Source organism: Geotrypetes seraphini, chromosome 18 (assembly GCF_902459505.1).
Source record: "Geotrypetes seraphini chromosome 18, aGeoSer1.1, whole genome shotgun sequence".
NCBI lineage: Eukaryota > Metazoa > Chordata > Amphibia > Gymnophiona > Dermophiidae > Geotrypetes > Geotrypetes seraphini.
This window is the reverse complement of record NC_047101.1, coordinates 47,373,624-47,390,365: the sequence shown is the minus strand read 5'-3', so window position 1 is coordinate 47,390,365 and position 16,742 is coordinate 47,373,624. Positions and strand designations below refer to the sequence as shown.

The 16,742-nt window shown below is 44.0% G+C and overlaps 1 protein-coding gene across 1 annotated transcript in view; it reads left to right on the top strand.

Moving 5' to 3' along the window:
- MGAT4B (alpha-1,3-mannosyl-glycoprotein 4-beta-N-acetylglucosaminyltransferase B) overlaps window positions 1–16,742 on the top strand; it is a 519,490-nt gene that overhangs the window by 366,214 nt on the left and 136,534 nt on the right. Inside the window, 2 exon segments of the mRNA XM_033927559.1 lie at window positions 6,260–6,400; window positions 10,391–10,509. Of these exon segments, the coding sequence (XP_033783450.1) occupies window positions 6,260–6,400; window positions 10,391–10,509 (260 nt within the window).

The window sequence follows — 16,742 nt, the reverse complement described above, 5'->3', positions numbered from 1 at the left end:
AGTATGCAGAAGTCCTAAAACCGTTAACTATCAACTGGGGAGGGATGCTAATACCGAGGTCAGAACCTCATGCCCCAGCCAAAGAGATTGTCTGGCTTTCTATGTTGAGAGTCAAGAGATCCGACGTATAGTAGTGGAGACGTGATGGTGACTCCTCCGCCTGAGCATATCAGTGGCCAAGTCGCTGTGCTATAGAAGCGGTCAAATGTGAGCCATCAAGACTACAGATGTAATGGTTTAATTGCAAGTATCCAAAAGTATTGCAAGTATTGCAATATTGCAAGTATCCAAAAGTATCTGTATGCCCTATCAAGGGCATACAGAGAAGCAAGCTCATCAGCCGAGAGCCTAACCCTAACCCTAACCCTAACCCCACCCTCCTAATCCCCCTAGCGTGTCACACCTGAAAGATCCGATGATGCATTTTTTTTTAAAGAGCGGTGTCTTTCAATACCCTAGCACCATTTTGGAAGGTTTGGGACAGCAGGACAGTTCATAATTCTCTTGAAGCCGTGGCTTGCAAAACGAGGCTTTCTTGTCGGGTGTATGCAGTGGTGACCACTGTCACCTATGGTGACCACTGTCATTGAGGATCAATTGTATAGCTTAAACAGGATCCACCAAATCGGACAAGTGGATACATTTTCAGCCTCCTTTTCTGCATTGTATTGCAACATAGCAATGAATATTGGTGGCTTCACATATTAAATTCAAGGTTATTCTGGAGGGTTCGTTGTTTGTTTGTTTTTGAGTCCTGTGATAATGTGGGCAGTGTTGAAGAGGTTTGGCTAATGCCCCCTGTAGCCTCTTGAGGTCTTTTTTTTTTCTCTCTTTTTTTTATTATTGATTGTGAGGCCACGTTTTTACTCATTTGCACATTTCTTATTTTGCTTAGATGGTTTATTGATTAATTGGTTCTTATACAAGTAGATTTTTTGTGCTAACATTTTTTTACATATTTTTAGCAACATTATCCATATAATTTTAAACATGTAAGGCTGAATACCTCTGTATATTTTTTTTTTTTCAAGTATGATTAAAAATTAAAAAAAAAGAAAAGGCGAACGAGAAATACAACTGCACAAACTTTTTCTACGAAATCATCTTCATAGTAGCAGAACCAGCAGAAACTTAGTTTTGATTAGTAAGTTGAACAAACAAGGTAAATGATTACCTTGATTACCTTGATTAAATGAATTTGGAAACACTGTCCATCCCAATAGCAGATGAAATTTATTTATTTAATTGAAATTTGTAAACGTATCCAAACAAGTATACAGGATATGGGAATTTATACAAAAATATAGAATATCATTTCTCTTAATACAACTTAAATCAGTTGTAGAAAATCAGAAATCCCATCAAGCCCACATCATTGAGGAGAAAGAATTGCATTATATAACAACATAAAATTTTGGTAATCAATAAGGGATAACCATACCCTTAATTTTTATAGAGGCATTTAACTATTTAAACTCTTATTTTCATTGAAATTATCATAAACAAGAAAGGAAAATTCTTTCAGATGAAATTTAATGTGGACAAGTGCATAGTGATGCACATAGGGACGAATAACTCAGACTATAGCTATAGGTTGTTAGTTTACATGTTTTTTAATCCTTCCTAATCCAGTCATTATAGTCAAAATCCCCTGATGGAAGGGTTCCCAGAAAAGTATCTGTGCATCATCACAAGCTACTCAGTGCTCAAGAGCAGCCGAAATGCAAATAGAATGTTATACGATTAGGAACGGAATGGAGAATGAAATGTCTTGTTTTACAGTGTCAAAAAACAAGGCAACAAACAAGGGTTCTGAGAGTGAAAACTGCCTATAAAAGCACCTGAGCTAAACAATAATAATAGAATAATGGGCAACCTCAGTGTGGAGGGTCAGTGAAGGGAGAACTTCTCCAGCGCTTCACACTAGAAAGCAAAGGCAACAAAGCCCCTGCCTGCACACCATCATCGGTTGCCTCATTGTTCTACAGTGTGACTACACCTTGAGCATTGTGTGCGATTCCAGTTGCTCTATCTCAAAAAATTAAAATAAATGAATTTATGTGTGTAGATAGATAGATAAAAGCTAGAGAGAGAATGAGCAGAATTAGAAAAGGTACAAAGAAGGCTGACCAAAATATTAAAGGGGATGGCATGACTATCATATGAGGGAAAGCTAAAGAAGTTAGAGCTCTTCAGCTATAAACTCCTAAGTGGAGTAGAACAGGTAAATAAGAATGAGCTGTTCATGCTTTCAAAAAGTACAAAAACTAGGGGACATGCAATGAAGACATAATAGAATTAAAAAACGAATTGAATAAATAAATAGAAAAGGTACAGAGGAGGACAATGCTTTCCTATGAGGAAAAGCTAAGGAGGCTAGGGCTTTTCAGCTTGGAGAAGAGACAGTTCAAGGGAGACACGGTGTAGAGGTCTAAAAATACTGAGTGGAGTGGAACGGGTAGAAGTGAATCACTTGTTTACTCTTACAAAAATGCTAGGACTAGAGGGTATGCAAACCAGAGAAAATATTCTTCACTCAACATGTATATTAAACTCTGAAATTTGTTGCCAGTTAATATGATGAAAAATCTGCTTAGCAGGGTTTGAAAAAGGTTTGGATAATTTTCCCGAAAGAAACATCCATAAACCATCTTACAGATAGACTTGAGAAAATCCACTGCTTATTTCTAGGATAAGCAGCATTAAAATATGTTTTACTCTTCTTGGATCTTGCCAGGCATTGTGACCTGGGTGGCACACTGTTGGAAACAGGATACTGGGCTTGATGGACTTTTCAGTCTGTTGCAGCTATGGCAACATTAGCACATCACTGAATTATTCTTCATGATGAATGCTGGCCCTCTTCCTGCTATATCTAAGGCTTGGTGGACCAATATATGAAGGCCTTTTAAAAACGTTGAAACTGGGACATTATGTGGAAAATTGCTGGTGATTGATGTCAGATTTTTGGGACATACTCTGTGGATAGATTTGCTGCGAAGCATAAAGATAGTCCATGACTCATGGAAAGTATACATTACAATAAGTCTGCATTACCAATTCCTCAAACAATGTGTATCCCATCCCTCCAGAGCAAGAAAGATGGGAAATGCCTGAAATGGGGTGTAATTAGTGCTTCATACAAGCATTGCATATGGGATTGCTGGATGTTCACTGGTTCTGGAAAGATATGTGGCTGCATTTGAGTACCATGTATAATCAACAATGAGATATCACCCCTTGGATAACATGACTGAAATAGCAAAGGATATGTTTTGAGGATATTTTTATATGAAGCATCTTTAATCGCAAAAACACTGCCTCTACAGTGGACTTGAGTGGACCTACCCTCACCCAATGGTTTAACCCAATGCATGAACTTCTTAATAGGGAACAATTGTCAATGATTTCTCAGGGACAAGGACTGTATGAGTGTGATCAACTTTTTGAACACCTTAGATATTTGAATATTTGTAACTGTTGGTTCTGGCAACACCAATTTGTTTTTTTGAGGGATTGTTGGTCTTAAGGGGTTGGAATATGGAATTGGTTTGGGAAAGGTGGGGGGGGGGGTTTGAACAGATGATGATTTGTTCTTTGAATTTTCTGCATTATGAAGTCCTTAGCGCGCTCTAAATGCTAAAGCGCCAATAGAATATAATGGGCACGTAAGCATTTTAAGGCCTGATTCTCTAAAAGTGCGTTCCCGATTTTAGGCAGCTGTAGGCGTCCTACAGCTGTCTAATCAGCCCAATCGGGATGCACGTTTTTTTAAAAAAAAATGCTCCCCAGGCAGGCTGCCTATATTGAAGGCGAGGCCCGCAAGCCTATTCAGAATCGGCCCTAAACTAAACCCCGATTCTGTAACCGGCGTCCATGTTACAGACGCGGGGTTAGAGAAACGGGTTAGATTAGACATGGCCTGCTACACTTATCGCGGCAAGGGATATCTCTGCCGCTATAAGTATAGCGGGCCACGGCCCCCTGACCAGGAGGGTGCCCAAACCCTCTGCCCGAAGACGCACCCCCCCCACACTACCGACCGCCCCCCCCGACACTACTGACCGCCCCCCCCCGACATTATCGATCTCCCCCCCCCCCGACAATATCTTTCGCTGGCAGGAGGTGTCCAATCCCTCCTGCCTGAAGACGCACCCCCCCGGCGCTAACAACCCCCAAACCTCCACTCCACCAAACCTGTTCTTAGATGGGTCTTGCACGTCTTGAGCCGGCAGGCACGCCTCGTCGAAATGAAGCGGGCTCGCCCCTTCCCGGCCCATCCCGCCGAAGCCTAAAGCCTGATTGGCCCAGGCTCTAGAAGCCTGGACCAATCAGGCCTTAGGCATAGCGGGTCCGCCCATCCCCACTAAGTCTAAGGTCTGATTGGCCAATCAGGCCTTAGATTAAGTCTAAGGTCTGTTTGGCCAATCAGGCCTTAGATTAAGTGGGGATGGGCGGACCCCGCTATGCCTAAGGCCTGATTGGTCCAGGCTTCTAGAGCCTGGGCCAATCAGGCCTTAGGCTTCGGCGGGATGGGCCAGGAAGGGGCGGGCCCGCTTCATTTCGACGAGGCGTGCTTGCCGGCTCAAGACGTGCAAGACCCATCTAAGAACAGGTTTGGTGGAGTGGAGGTTTGGGGGTTGTTAGCGCTGGGGAGGGGGGGTGCATCTTCGGGCAGGAGGGATTGGGCACCCTCCTGCCAGCTATCGGTAATGTTGGGGGGGGCGGTCGGTAGTGTCGGGGGGGGGCGGCCTACATTTTAAGCTTCTCCTCTACTAGGGAGACACGTAGGGCCGCCTAGGTTCAGCCTAAGGCCCGCCTAAGGCCCTTAGACGAGCTTAGGCATCTTGCGGGGGAGCATTTTTTTTTTTTTAAACGTGCATCCCGATTGGCTGATTTGACAGCTGTAGGACGCCTACAGCTGCCTAAAATCGGGATGCACTTTGGAGAATCAGGGCCTTAGTATGCACCTTAGTAAAAGGATCCCTATATTTCTTGATACTGCCGTATGTAACCCTCTCTTCTTACATCCTATATCTCGCTGATTGTCCAGCCTTCTTCGAATGTGAACCGCCTGGAAGTCTTTCGACTATGGCAGTATAGAAGAATAAAGTTATTATTATTATTTAAATTTCTGCAAGTGTTCAATGATTAATAAAAATATTTAACATAAAGCTAATTGGAGAAAATATTTTTTTCACTCCATACACAGTTAAACTCTGAAATTCATTGCTAGAGGATGTGGTAAAGGAAGCCATCTACTGTAGTGCACGCTTTGCAGGTGGTGCAAAATTCCATCATCAGGATATTGTTTAGATCAGGGCTGCCCAAGTCCGGTCCTCGAGATCTACCTGGCATTACCAGGTTTTTCAGGATCTCCATAATGCACATGCATGAGAGAGAGATTTGCATACCAAGAAGGCAGTGCAGGCAAATCTCTCTCATGCATGTGCATTGTGGATATCCTGAAAATCTGACCTGCCAGTAGATCTCAAGGACCGGACTTGGGTAGCCCTGGTTTAGATTAACAGAAGATGAACATGTATCTGACTACTACGTCAAGCTGTATTGGCTCAAGATGGTTGTTAAGCCTGCATGGGTTGGCCTCCAAATACCCTAATTGGATTGTCTCATATTATACTGTGCTTCCCAAGTTGCATTTCTCTGGACATTAAGATCTGAAGACCCCCCAACTAGAAAGGAGCTTAGATGGCAAGCGTCAAAGGGCGGGAGTGTTTTCCGGAGGAATGGAACAAGCTCCCACAATATAAAATATAAGAATCTTGATGGGGGAGGAGGAGGAGCCTGCAGGCTAGAATCTAATTTAGGAAGGAAGGGGGTAAGTTTCAAGTTTGCCTAGGGCAACTACCATCCAGGGGCACTGAAAGGTTGATGATGTGAGGAGTGGGCTTATGGTTGGCCTATTTGGTAGGGTAACCCGCTGGGTGAACATGATAAAATGTATGGGTCCCCGACACTGAATAATACCCTCTCAAAAACAGAAACAGGGTGTGATTTTTTTTTTTTTTTTTTTTTTTTTTTAGAAGTTGCAAACACAGGGTGGGTTTGTTCTTTATTGTTTTAGTTGTACCTCTCCTGTGGTTTTTTTTTTTTTAATGAAATTCTTTTTTTTTTTATATATATTCTATCATACCAAAAATTCCATTGTTAATCAAACATCTGACAAAATTGCTACTTGGATGATTTGGGATGTACTATTCTTTTACTTGTTTTGCTTAACCTCTTCTTTTTTTTAAAGATGAAACCAAGTTAAAACTGTGGAATATCACAAATAAGAATGTGCTCCACTTGCCCAGCATCTTCCACCATCTTCCACACTTACTTTCCAAGGAGAATAGCCTTCAGCCAGCTGTTCATCTGAGGCAAGGACGCACTGGAGGTAACTGGGGGTGATGCTTATTTTACTCTCATGTTTGTGAGGTGGAGGGATAGCCAGAAAAGTTAATGCAGGTTCTCCAGCACTATTCTTTCTTTTCACACCACCTTCCTCTATCCTGAGCATCTCCATGTTTTTTATTTCAGCCTTCTGACCTTTACTTGCTAGGGATTTTTTGTGATATACGGCACAAGGTTAGACCTGTGTCGTACTAAGCATGAGCCTCCACTCCTCAAGAGGGAGCTGGATTATTGTGTCTTATCTCTGCAGTGTGCTCTTATGTCACTTGTCTTGTTTGGCTCTGCTAGGTGAATACACCATAATATCAAATTGAACTCAACCTTGGCTTTTTATTTACTTATTTGGGAACTGGGATATTCAGATTAAATTAATACAACCGATTAATACAACCGGTTAATACAACCGATTAATACAATCAGTATACAAACCGATGGCGGTATATAGCATCTGAGCCTCTCACAGCTACAGGCTGACCTGACCGGGGTCAGCATGGCTCCCGGCATTGAATATCCAGGTATCAGCAATCAGTCAGAAGTTAACCGGGCACTGACCAAATATTCAGACCATTGCCCATTTAATTTGAGTGCATAAAACTAGGACAGGTATTTTGCTGTCCTGACTTTATGCAGCTACTTTGCCAGTTAGCAGACTGAAAATCACCAGTAACCAGCTAAATCAGCGCTCTACCCCAGCCCACTCCAAACCTAACCGGTTAGGAGATGGCAGGGGTATTCAGTGGCACTAGGGTCATTCCATGCCAAGTGGTCTAATGGTCCCCACCATTATGTTTCAGATTTTGTTCATGTGTGATATGCTTTATGTTTTCGTTTCATATGTTAAACTTGTAACTTGTCTATATAGAATGACTGTTAATATATGTTAATTTTGTATTTTGTCTAGATATTTTGTTTATTATTAATATTTTATGTTATATTTGGGTCTGAAAATTCAATAAAGATGTTTAAAAAAAAATTTACACATAGAATATTCAGAGTACTAAGGGAATTTTTCTACGATTTTAGATTCCTAACTGCAATAGTCACTGAGCTGGACCCACTTGTCTGGCTGAATGTTGTGCACAGTAATGAATAAAGTGTCATTTTTAACTGCTTGTAAAATTGAGAATAATTGGTCAAGAGTGCTAATTATTGGTAGCATGGATACATGGATACAAAAGCCCACCTGAAAAGTTTGCTCAAAATTGTGCCCAAAAATTGTTCGCAGTTTGTTGCCACAGATTTTGACCAGTTCAGCTGGTAAGCTGTTATAGCTCCAGAGCAAGAATACAGACTTCAGATTTTTATCATAGATTATCCTTGCATTGGACACTACACTCTCAAATTTGCAGCAATTCTGCATGAATATTTACATCATAACATTCCTTTAAATTTGGCATCTTTGACACATGGGCTGAAATTTATCATTTTTCTGGGTCAGTTATTTAAAAAAAAAGAGTCTGCCTATATCTTCCTAAAAGCAACACTTTTTGAAAGAGAACATTTTGATTTTGCAGTGCCACGATCATAAATGAAAAAATTCATCTCAAAGTTGGGAATGCCACATCCACAAATTTAGTGATGGCTCTAGTGCTCAATACAAATATTTCAAGAATTTTCTTAATTTGTGCCATCATAAGAGATTTTGGAATGACTGCTGAATGGAATTTTTTCCTACAGTTCATGGTATGTCACCATGTGATGGCACTGGAGGTACAACAAAGCACTTAACAGGTAGAGCAAGCATCCACTTGAATGCCAGATTCTCATGCCTAAAGATCTTTTTGACTTTTGCAATGAAAGTATTCATGGAGTTAAATATGCTTTCATCAGCAAAGAACAAATTGAACAAGAAAGAACATTGCAAGAGGAAAGATTCCAGCATGGCCGCAGGAACAAGAGAAAATCATCATTTTTTGCCAATCAATGAAATGACAGTTCAGGTCAGCGGGGTTTCAAATGAAGCAACATCATTTTTAGCCAAGAATAGTGACAATGATGAAAAAGGAATTCTAGTAGAAGCCAGGGCAATATATTGCTTGTATTTATGACAGAGTGCTAGATTTGAAACATATGTGAAACCTCCACTGAACAGAGAGATGCTTTAATAAAATTTGTGCATTCACGTGGCCCAGCAAGTTCCTTTTACTGGCCTTCAAGAAGTGATACTTGCTGGGTTTCACAGCAGCATATCATTGTGGTTACTCCAGCTCCATCGGTGACATTATGTGGTCAGTGGTATAGTTTTCTTGAAATTAATCAGCTGCAAATTTATGAAGTCTCAATCCAACCTGATCAGCTTCTTTGACTGGGTAACGCGGAAGCTGGATATTGGGGAGTCCCTGGACATCGTGTACCTGGACTTTAGCAAAGCATTCGATAGCGTACCACACCGCAGGTTACTGAGCAAGATGAGTTCTATAGGATTAGGTAACACATTGACGAAATGGGTTGGGAGCTGGCTTGGAGGTAGGCTCCAAAGGGTGGTGGTGAACGGCACCCCCTCCGAAATGACGGAGGTGATTAGTGGAGTACCACAAGGCTCAGTCTTGGGCCCAATCCTATTCAACATCTTTATAAGAGACTTGGCAGAAGGGCTTCGAGGTAAAATAACATTATTCGCCGATGACGCCAAACTGAGTAATGTAGTGGGCAAATGCACAACAGACGAAGATTCAGTGCCCGACAACATGATGCACGACCTACTCCTACTGGAGCGATGGTCTAGGACATGGCAACTCAACTTCAATGCCAAAAAATGCAAAGTTATGCACCTGGGCAGCCAGAATCCATGCAAGTCTTATACCCTTAATGGCGAGATCCTAGCAAAAACGGTAGCAGAACGAGACTTGGGGGTAATCGTCAGTGAGGACATGAAGTCTGCCAATCAAGTGGAGCAGGCTTCGTCCAAGGCAAGACAAATCATGGGCTGCATACGAAGGGGTTTCGTCAGTCGTAAGGCGGAAGTCATTATGCCATTGTATAGATCCATGGTGAGGCCCCACCTGGAATACTGTGTGCAATTCTGGAGGCCGCATTATCACAAGGATGTGCTGAGACTGGAGTCGGTGCAAAGAATGGCCACCCGGATGGTCCGGGACTCAAGGATCTACCATACGAAAAACGGCTTGACAATTACAGCTAAAACTCGCTCGAGAGAGGGGGACATGATCGTAGACGTTCAAGTATCTTACGGGCATGCATCGAGGCGGAGGAAGATCTCTTCTTTTTCAAGGGTCCCACGACAACAGAGGACATCCGTTGAAAATCAGGGGCGGGAAACTACGAGGTGACACCAGGAATTCTTTTTTCACTGAAAGAGTGGTTGATCGCTGGAATAGTCTTCCACTACAGGTGATTGAGGCCAGCAGCGTGCCTGATTTTAAGGCCAAATGGGATCGGCACATGGATCTATTACACAGGGCAAAGGTAGGGGAAGGGACATTTAAGGTGGGCAGACTAGATGGGCCGTGGGCCCTTATCTAGCCGTCTTATTGTTTCTATGTTTCTATGTTTTCTATGTTTCTAATCAGTTAAGTGTCGCTGAATATCAGGTGCTAGATCACTCGTTGGGAGTCTCTCCAGCCCAGTGAAACCCTTTTGAATTTCAAGCCCTTTGTTTACAGCAGTGTCCTTTAAATCCCTGTAGATATATCCATTTTGCCAAAGGTGTCAGACGTCTACTTGTTACTTTCTACAGATACTATGCTATGCTATGCTATGCTATTTATAAAGGTGAATTTCACTTATTCTTTATGTGGGAAAAGTGAATAAAGGGAAATAATTATTGTTTCTTACTGCATATGCACAGGCATCTGAATAAACTTCTTGTGGCCTATAACTCTATAGTTTGCACTGCATAATGTTGTTGTAGCTATATAAATCTTCAGCACTACTGGATGGAACAGAAATGCTCACCATTTGAATAGTTTTACTCTTCTGACTTTTCTCTTTTGTTTTGCTTTTCTGCTATCAGTATCGGTAGTTATGGGGATCCCCAGTGTGAAGCGGGAAGTCCATTCCTACCTTATAGACACACTGAACTCCTTGATTTCTGAACTCAGCCACCAGGAGAAGGAGGACTGTGTGATTGTGGTGCCTCATTGCTGAGGTACGGCAGGGGTTTACTTGTTCATGCACATTTTATCTGCTTCCCTATCTCTTGCCCCCCTCCTCCTTGATGCACTAAATGCTCCGATCGTGTACAGATGGTCATTAAACCAACCAAATTTGCCAACCCAATGTTCAAAACGGCTCACCACGTGGTTTTCCGTGCATTCGCACATTCTCAGATTCTCGCATGCAAACAACCTCATTACTATTCACATGAGGTCATTAATATTCAAACGAGCTATCCAATGGCTTAACATTGAAAAGGTGTACACCAAGTGGTAATACGACACCAAAAAACTGTGTTACCAATAGGTCTGCCATTTTTTTTCTAAGGGCACAGATGTTGTATGTGTGTAACACATATCTGCCCCATAAAAAAAAAAAGCCATGCCTTGCCAGCCTCCCTCCCCCAATGATGACCCGGAACAAAAATAAGGCAGGAGGGATGCCCACTCCCTTCTGCCACCATGAAACCCCCTGTCGAATCCGCACCCCCCCCCCCCGGACCCCTCTCCACCGTCCTTAGAAAAAAGCAGCAGGAGAGATGCCCACTCCCTCCCCCACCGAACAGACCCCCTCAGCCAGGATTCCCCCCTCCTTCCTCTCCCCTTCCCCAATCGTCGTTCTTAGAGAAAAATCTGCAGGAAAAATGCCTACTCCCTCCTGCCTCAGCCCCCCCCCCCCCTTCCACGGCTCTCCTCCCCTCCCAAACCACTCCAGTACTTTTGAGTGAAGATGACAGCAGGAGGGGTGCTCAGTCCCTTCTACCCGCAGACCCGCCACTCCAAAATAGTGGGCCTTTCCCATTGCGGTGCATCCTGGGATGCATGGGAATGCCACCATTTTGGAGTTGTGGGCCTGCAAGCAAGATGGACTGGGCATCTCTTCTGTTGTTATTTTCACTCAGAGGTATGGGGGGGAGCCAGGCAGCTGAGGCAGGAGGGAATGGGCTGATTTTTCTAAGGATGGGGAGTGGGGAAGGGGAGAGGAAGGAAGGGGGAGGGGTCGGATCCTGGGATGGGTAGCAGGAGGGAGTGGGAATCCCCTCATAACCTCTCTTTTTCTTCCAGAGGTCTTCGGGTGGAGGGCAGTGGCTCAACTCACCAATTTTTTGAAGGGACAGATATTGTGCATGTGTAACACACACACATCTGTGCCATTAAAGAAAAAAAAGCCCCTAACAGCTGAGTGGCAGGAGGCTGCTTTGGGGCTTCCCCAAACCGGCTCGACAAGTGTGTGAGAGCCAGTTTCTAAACGAGCGATTGGATGGGATTACGGCTGCCCTCCACTAAACTCATTTGCATGGAAGCCGTTTGAACATCGATTGCCATTAAGAAAATCGGCCAAAAAATTAGCTCGTAGCGACCACCCACACGGTCTTAATGATCGTTTTTAGTGCATCTAGCTCTTAGTAGCTATTAGGAAGAAACACTTTCCCAGGGCAGCTCGCTAAATTTAACACGCCATGCAGTGATAAGCCCAACCTTGAGTTGCTGTTTAACAAGGATCATTGGGCTCCTCTGCCAAAGGGGGGTAACAGTTCTGTTTTTTATAATGTGAAAAAAATGGTCAGTTTGCAAATGGAAACATTATTGCCTCGAGGTTCCCAGACTACCCACATGTTTTAATTTTCTCTCTTGCTCATTAACACTTGTCAGGCGTGCTGTAGGAAAGAAGGAAGCTCTTGCAAGTACCGATAACTAACTTTCTAGCCACCCACACATAAGAAGCGACACCAGCTGCATATACTATAGCACCTTTCTGGTCTCACATGCAACTTTCTTTAAATCCGTCCCCTTGTTTTCTAACTCCTATTGACGGTGGCCTAGTGATTAGAGCAGTTGCCTCAGCACCTTGAGATTGTGAGTTTGATTCCCACTGCAGCTCCTTGCGACTCTGGGCGAGTCGCTTAAACACTTCATTGCCCAAGTATAAAAATAAGTATCTGTCTGAAAATATATGAACGGCTTCGATTGTAACCGCACAGAAAAAACGGAATATCAAGTCCCATACCCTTTACTCTGTCTTATCTACATGTTTCATCTTTGTTACGTTTTTTTCTGTATATTAAAATGTTTTATTGCATATTATGTCAACATTGTAATGTAGCATACTGTGTCGCGCTTTATATTGTTTGAATATTTTTACTGCTTGTTTATTTTGGTAATTGCCCCTGCATTAAGTCCCCATTATCAACTTATATAGTGCACAGTAATCAGGACATGCTATCTGGATAAAATTTCCACATCCATTCCCCACCCATGACACAAACACTATTGACGCCCCCCCCCCCCCCCCCGAAAAAAGTTTTCCAAAATTAAGTAGCAGGTGGTTAGTATGCACTGCCAGGCAAATTATCACAAAGTGCTTTAACATGTTTCGTAATACTGTATATACTCGAATATAGGACGAGATTTTTCATCCTATATTCGGGTCATCACCCAACCCCCCCCCACCCCCCCGACTTGAAGTAGGCCTCTGGTAGGCCAGGACAGGAGGAACCCTCCCATCCCAGCCGATGCTAACAATTTTTTAACCCCTCCTCCCCCCGGTACCTTTTCTCACATCCCTGGTGGTCCAGCGGTGTATGGGCAGGAACAAACATTCCGCATTCCTGCCCTGCACCCCTCCTTCTGATCTCATGGCCAGCGGCGCACCGGCACGCAGGAGCTAGCTTCTCGAGCTCCTGTGTGGCCCTGCGCCTCTCCCTGAATGGCTGCCACCAGTTCTTGCAAGGGTTCAAAGCCTGGCAGGGAGGAGGGCTGGCTGCAGAACCTGGCAGGGGAGGGCGTGAAGGTGCAGATCCTGGCATGGCGTGGCACTTGAATATTAAGCCCCCATCTTATGTTCGAGTCAACCATTTTTCCTCCTTTTGGGGGGATGGGGGGTCTCGACATATTCGGATCAACTTATATTTGAGTATATACGATAAGCCTTTTTTCCATGTTAAGCGTGCTTTAATATTTAGTGATTGAATTTAGTGATTGAATTTAGTGAATTTAGTGATTGAATGGCTAGATTCTCAAAAATCTGCATTAAAAACCGATGGGCTGCTGTCACAGTCGTTATTGTAGCGATTTTTTTTTTTAAGTGAGTCATTCTCCAAACAACATTCATGCAAATGAGGTAGGCAGAGAGTAGCGAAGATTTGCTAAATCTGTATGTGTCTATCACTGGTGATGGGCACATGCACAGAATAAATGCAAAAAAACCTCCAAAACCAAATCGAGCTGCCAAAGTCAAGCAACCTCCCCCAGCAGCAGGAGAGATGCCCACTCTATCCCACCGCCAAGCAACAATCCTCTGAATCCCACCTGGCAGCGAGAGAGATGCTCACTCTCTCCTGCCACCAAGCAACACATCCCCTAACACCTCGCTGGCTGCGGGAGAGATGCCACTCCCTCTTGCCACCATGCAACCTCCCCCTATGCCTCCGACGATCCCCATCCCCCTTAACTTACATACGATGGCTGGCTGGAGGGATGCCTACTCCTTTTGTCCAGCAGGCCCGCCTCTTCAAAATGGCAGACCTTCCCCCTCCCTGGTGCATCCTGGGATACACTGAGGAGGGGCCTGAGGCTCTGATTGGAAATTCTTCCAGCTGAGCTCTGTGGTATGGGCTGGCCAGTGTTCCATCCTCTTTGCTGATTCTGTGAAAAGAAGAAATTTAATTTTGACTTAAAGAGTGTTCTGAGAGCAGGGAGTGAAGGAAACTTTATTACATACATGCAGCTTTGAGATATCTGTTTTATTACTTGTATCCAAGCAAATGGAAAAGGCATGCTTGCCTTCCCCAATGTCTTACATAAGTCGCTGGGTTGTATTCTCTTTTTCTCCGTGTTCTAACCCAAGCTTATAATGATGCTTGGTGTATAGGATTATTAATAGACAGGATTTTTTTTTACCCTGAGCTATGGCCAATAGCCCTTAAATCACAGGTGTCAAACTCAAGGCCCGCTGACCGAATTCAGCCCACTTCGCTGTTTTATGCTGCCCACAGTGTGATTGATGCGGCGTTTTCATTGCTGCCGGTGTTAATTTCTGGCTGACTCCCACCTCCTCACTGCCGTAGTGCACAAATCCGCGGGCGGTGGCTCCTACGCTCATCCTTCACCTGAACCGGAAGCCTTCTCTCTACATCGCAATGTCAGAGGGAAGGCTTCCAGATGAGGTGCGGGACGTGCAAAGAGGTGCTGCACACCGTGACACACCGTGACAGCGGCAGTGAGGAAGAGGGAGCTGGCTAGAAGATAACACCGGGGGCAGCAATGAAAACACACATCACACCGCGGGAAGCATAAAACGGCCTGGCGGGTGCAGGCCAGAAGGTAAGACACCCGCCAGAGGGAGGGAGGGAGACAACAAAGTTAGGGGGAATGATTTTATTTTAAATTTAGTGATTGAATGGTGTCAATTTTGAGAATTTTCATCTGCTGTCTATATTTTTCACTGTTCAGGAAGAAATGCATTTGTTTCTTTTTCTCTGGGGTTGTACTGCATGCAGAGTCTTGAATCTTAGGGTTTGGTTTGTATATATTAGTACTTTTAGGGCTCCTTTTACTAAGCTGCGTTAGGACATTAACGCACAGAATAGCGCATGCTACATTGCCATGCGCGCTAGACCTTAATGCCAGCATTGAGCGGGCGTTAGTTCTAGCCGCATAGTACGCTGTAATATCCTGCCTGCGCTAAAAATGCAAGCGCACCTTAGTAAAAGGAGCCCTTAATTTTTGGTCCCGTGTTTGCATAGGGGTTACCTGTGTTCTGGTAGGAATGGATGTTGAGAAGCATATGGTGTGTTTTGTGTAGTTTAATTCTGTGGTTAACCATTATGTGTTGTCAATAAGATTACGGTATATTGTGTGAAAAATGAATGGAAAAAATAGTGTGACCCGGGAAACTACAGACCAGTGAGTTTGACCTCGGTTCCGGGGAAACTGGCGGAAGCACTGATTAAAGAACACATCGATGAACATCTGGAAAGAAACGAACTTTTGAAAACAACCCAACATGGTTTCTGCAGGGGGAGATCGTGCCTAACGAACTTATTGCACTTCTTCGAAGGAATTAACAAACGGATGGACAGAGGAGACCCCATAGACATCATATACCTTGATTTCCAAAAAGCCTTTGACAAGGTGCCTCACGAACGTCTACTCCGGAAACTGAAGAACCATGGAGTGGACGGAGACGTACATAGATGGATCAGAAACTGGTTGGCGGGTAGGGGTGAAGGGCCACTACTCGGACTGGATGGGGGTCACGAGTGGTGTTCCGCAGGGCTCAGTGCTCGGGCCGCTGCTATTTAATATATTCATAAATGATCTAGAAACAGGTACGAAGTGTGAGATAATAAAATTTGCGGACGATACAAAACTATTTAGTGGAGCTGGGACTAAAGAGGAATGTGAAGAATTGCAAAGGGACTTGAACAAATTGGGGGAATGGGCGGCGAGATGGCAGATGAAGTTCAACGTTGAGAAATGTAAAGTATTGCATGTTGGAAACAGAAACCCGAGGTACAACTATACGATGGGAGGGATATTATTGAATGAGAGCAACCAAGAAAGGGACTTGGGGGTAATGGTGGACATGACAATGAAGCCGACGGCACAGTGCGCAACAGCCGCTAAGAAAGCAAATAGAATGCTAGGCATAATCAAGAAGGGTATTACAACAAGGACAAAAGAAGTTATCCTGCCATTGTATCGGGCGATGGTGCGCCCGCATCTGGAATACTGCGTCCAATATTGGTCTCCGTACCTTAGGAAGGATATGGCGTTACTCGAGAGGGTTCAGAGGAGAGCGACACGCTTGATAAAAGGGATGGAAAACCTCTCATACGCTGAGAGATTGGAGAAACTGGGTCTCTTTTCCCTGGAGAAGAGGAGACTTAGAGGGGATATGATAGAGACTTATAAGATCATGAAGGGCATAGAGAGAGTAGAGAAGGACAGATTCTTCAACCTTTCGAAAAATAAAAGAACAAGAGGACACTTGGAAAAGTTGAAAGGGGACAGATTTAAAACGAATGCTAGGAAGTTCTTCTTTACCCAACGAGTGGTGGACACCTGGAATGCGCTTCCAGAGGGCGTAATAGGGCAGAGTACAGTACAGGGGTTTAAGAAAGGACTGGACAATTTCCTGCTGGAAAAGGGGATAGAAGGGTATAGATAGAGGATTCTGCACAGGTCCTGGACCTGTTGGGCCGCCGC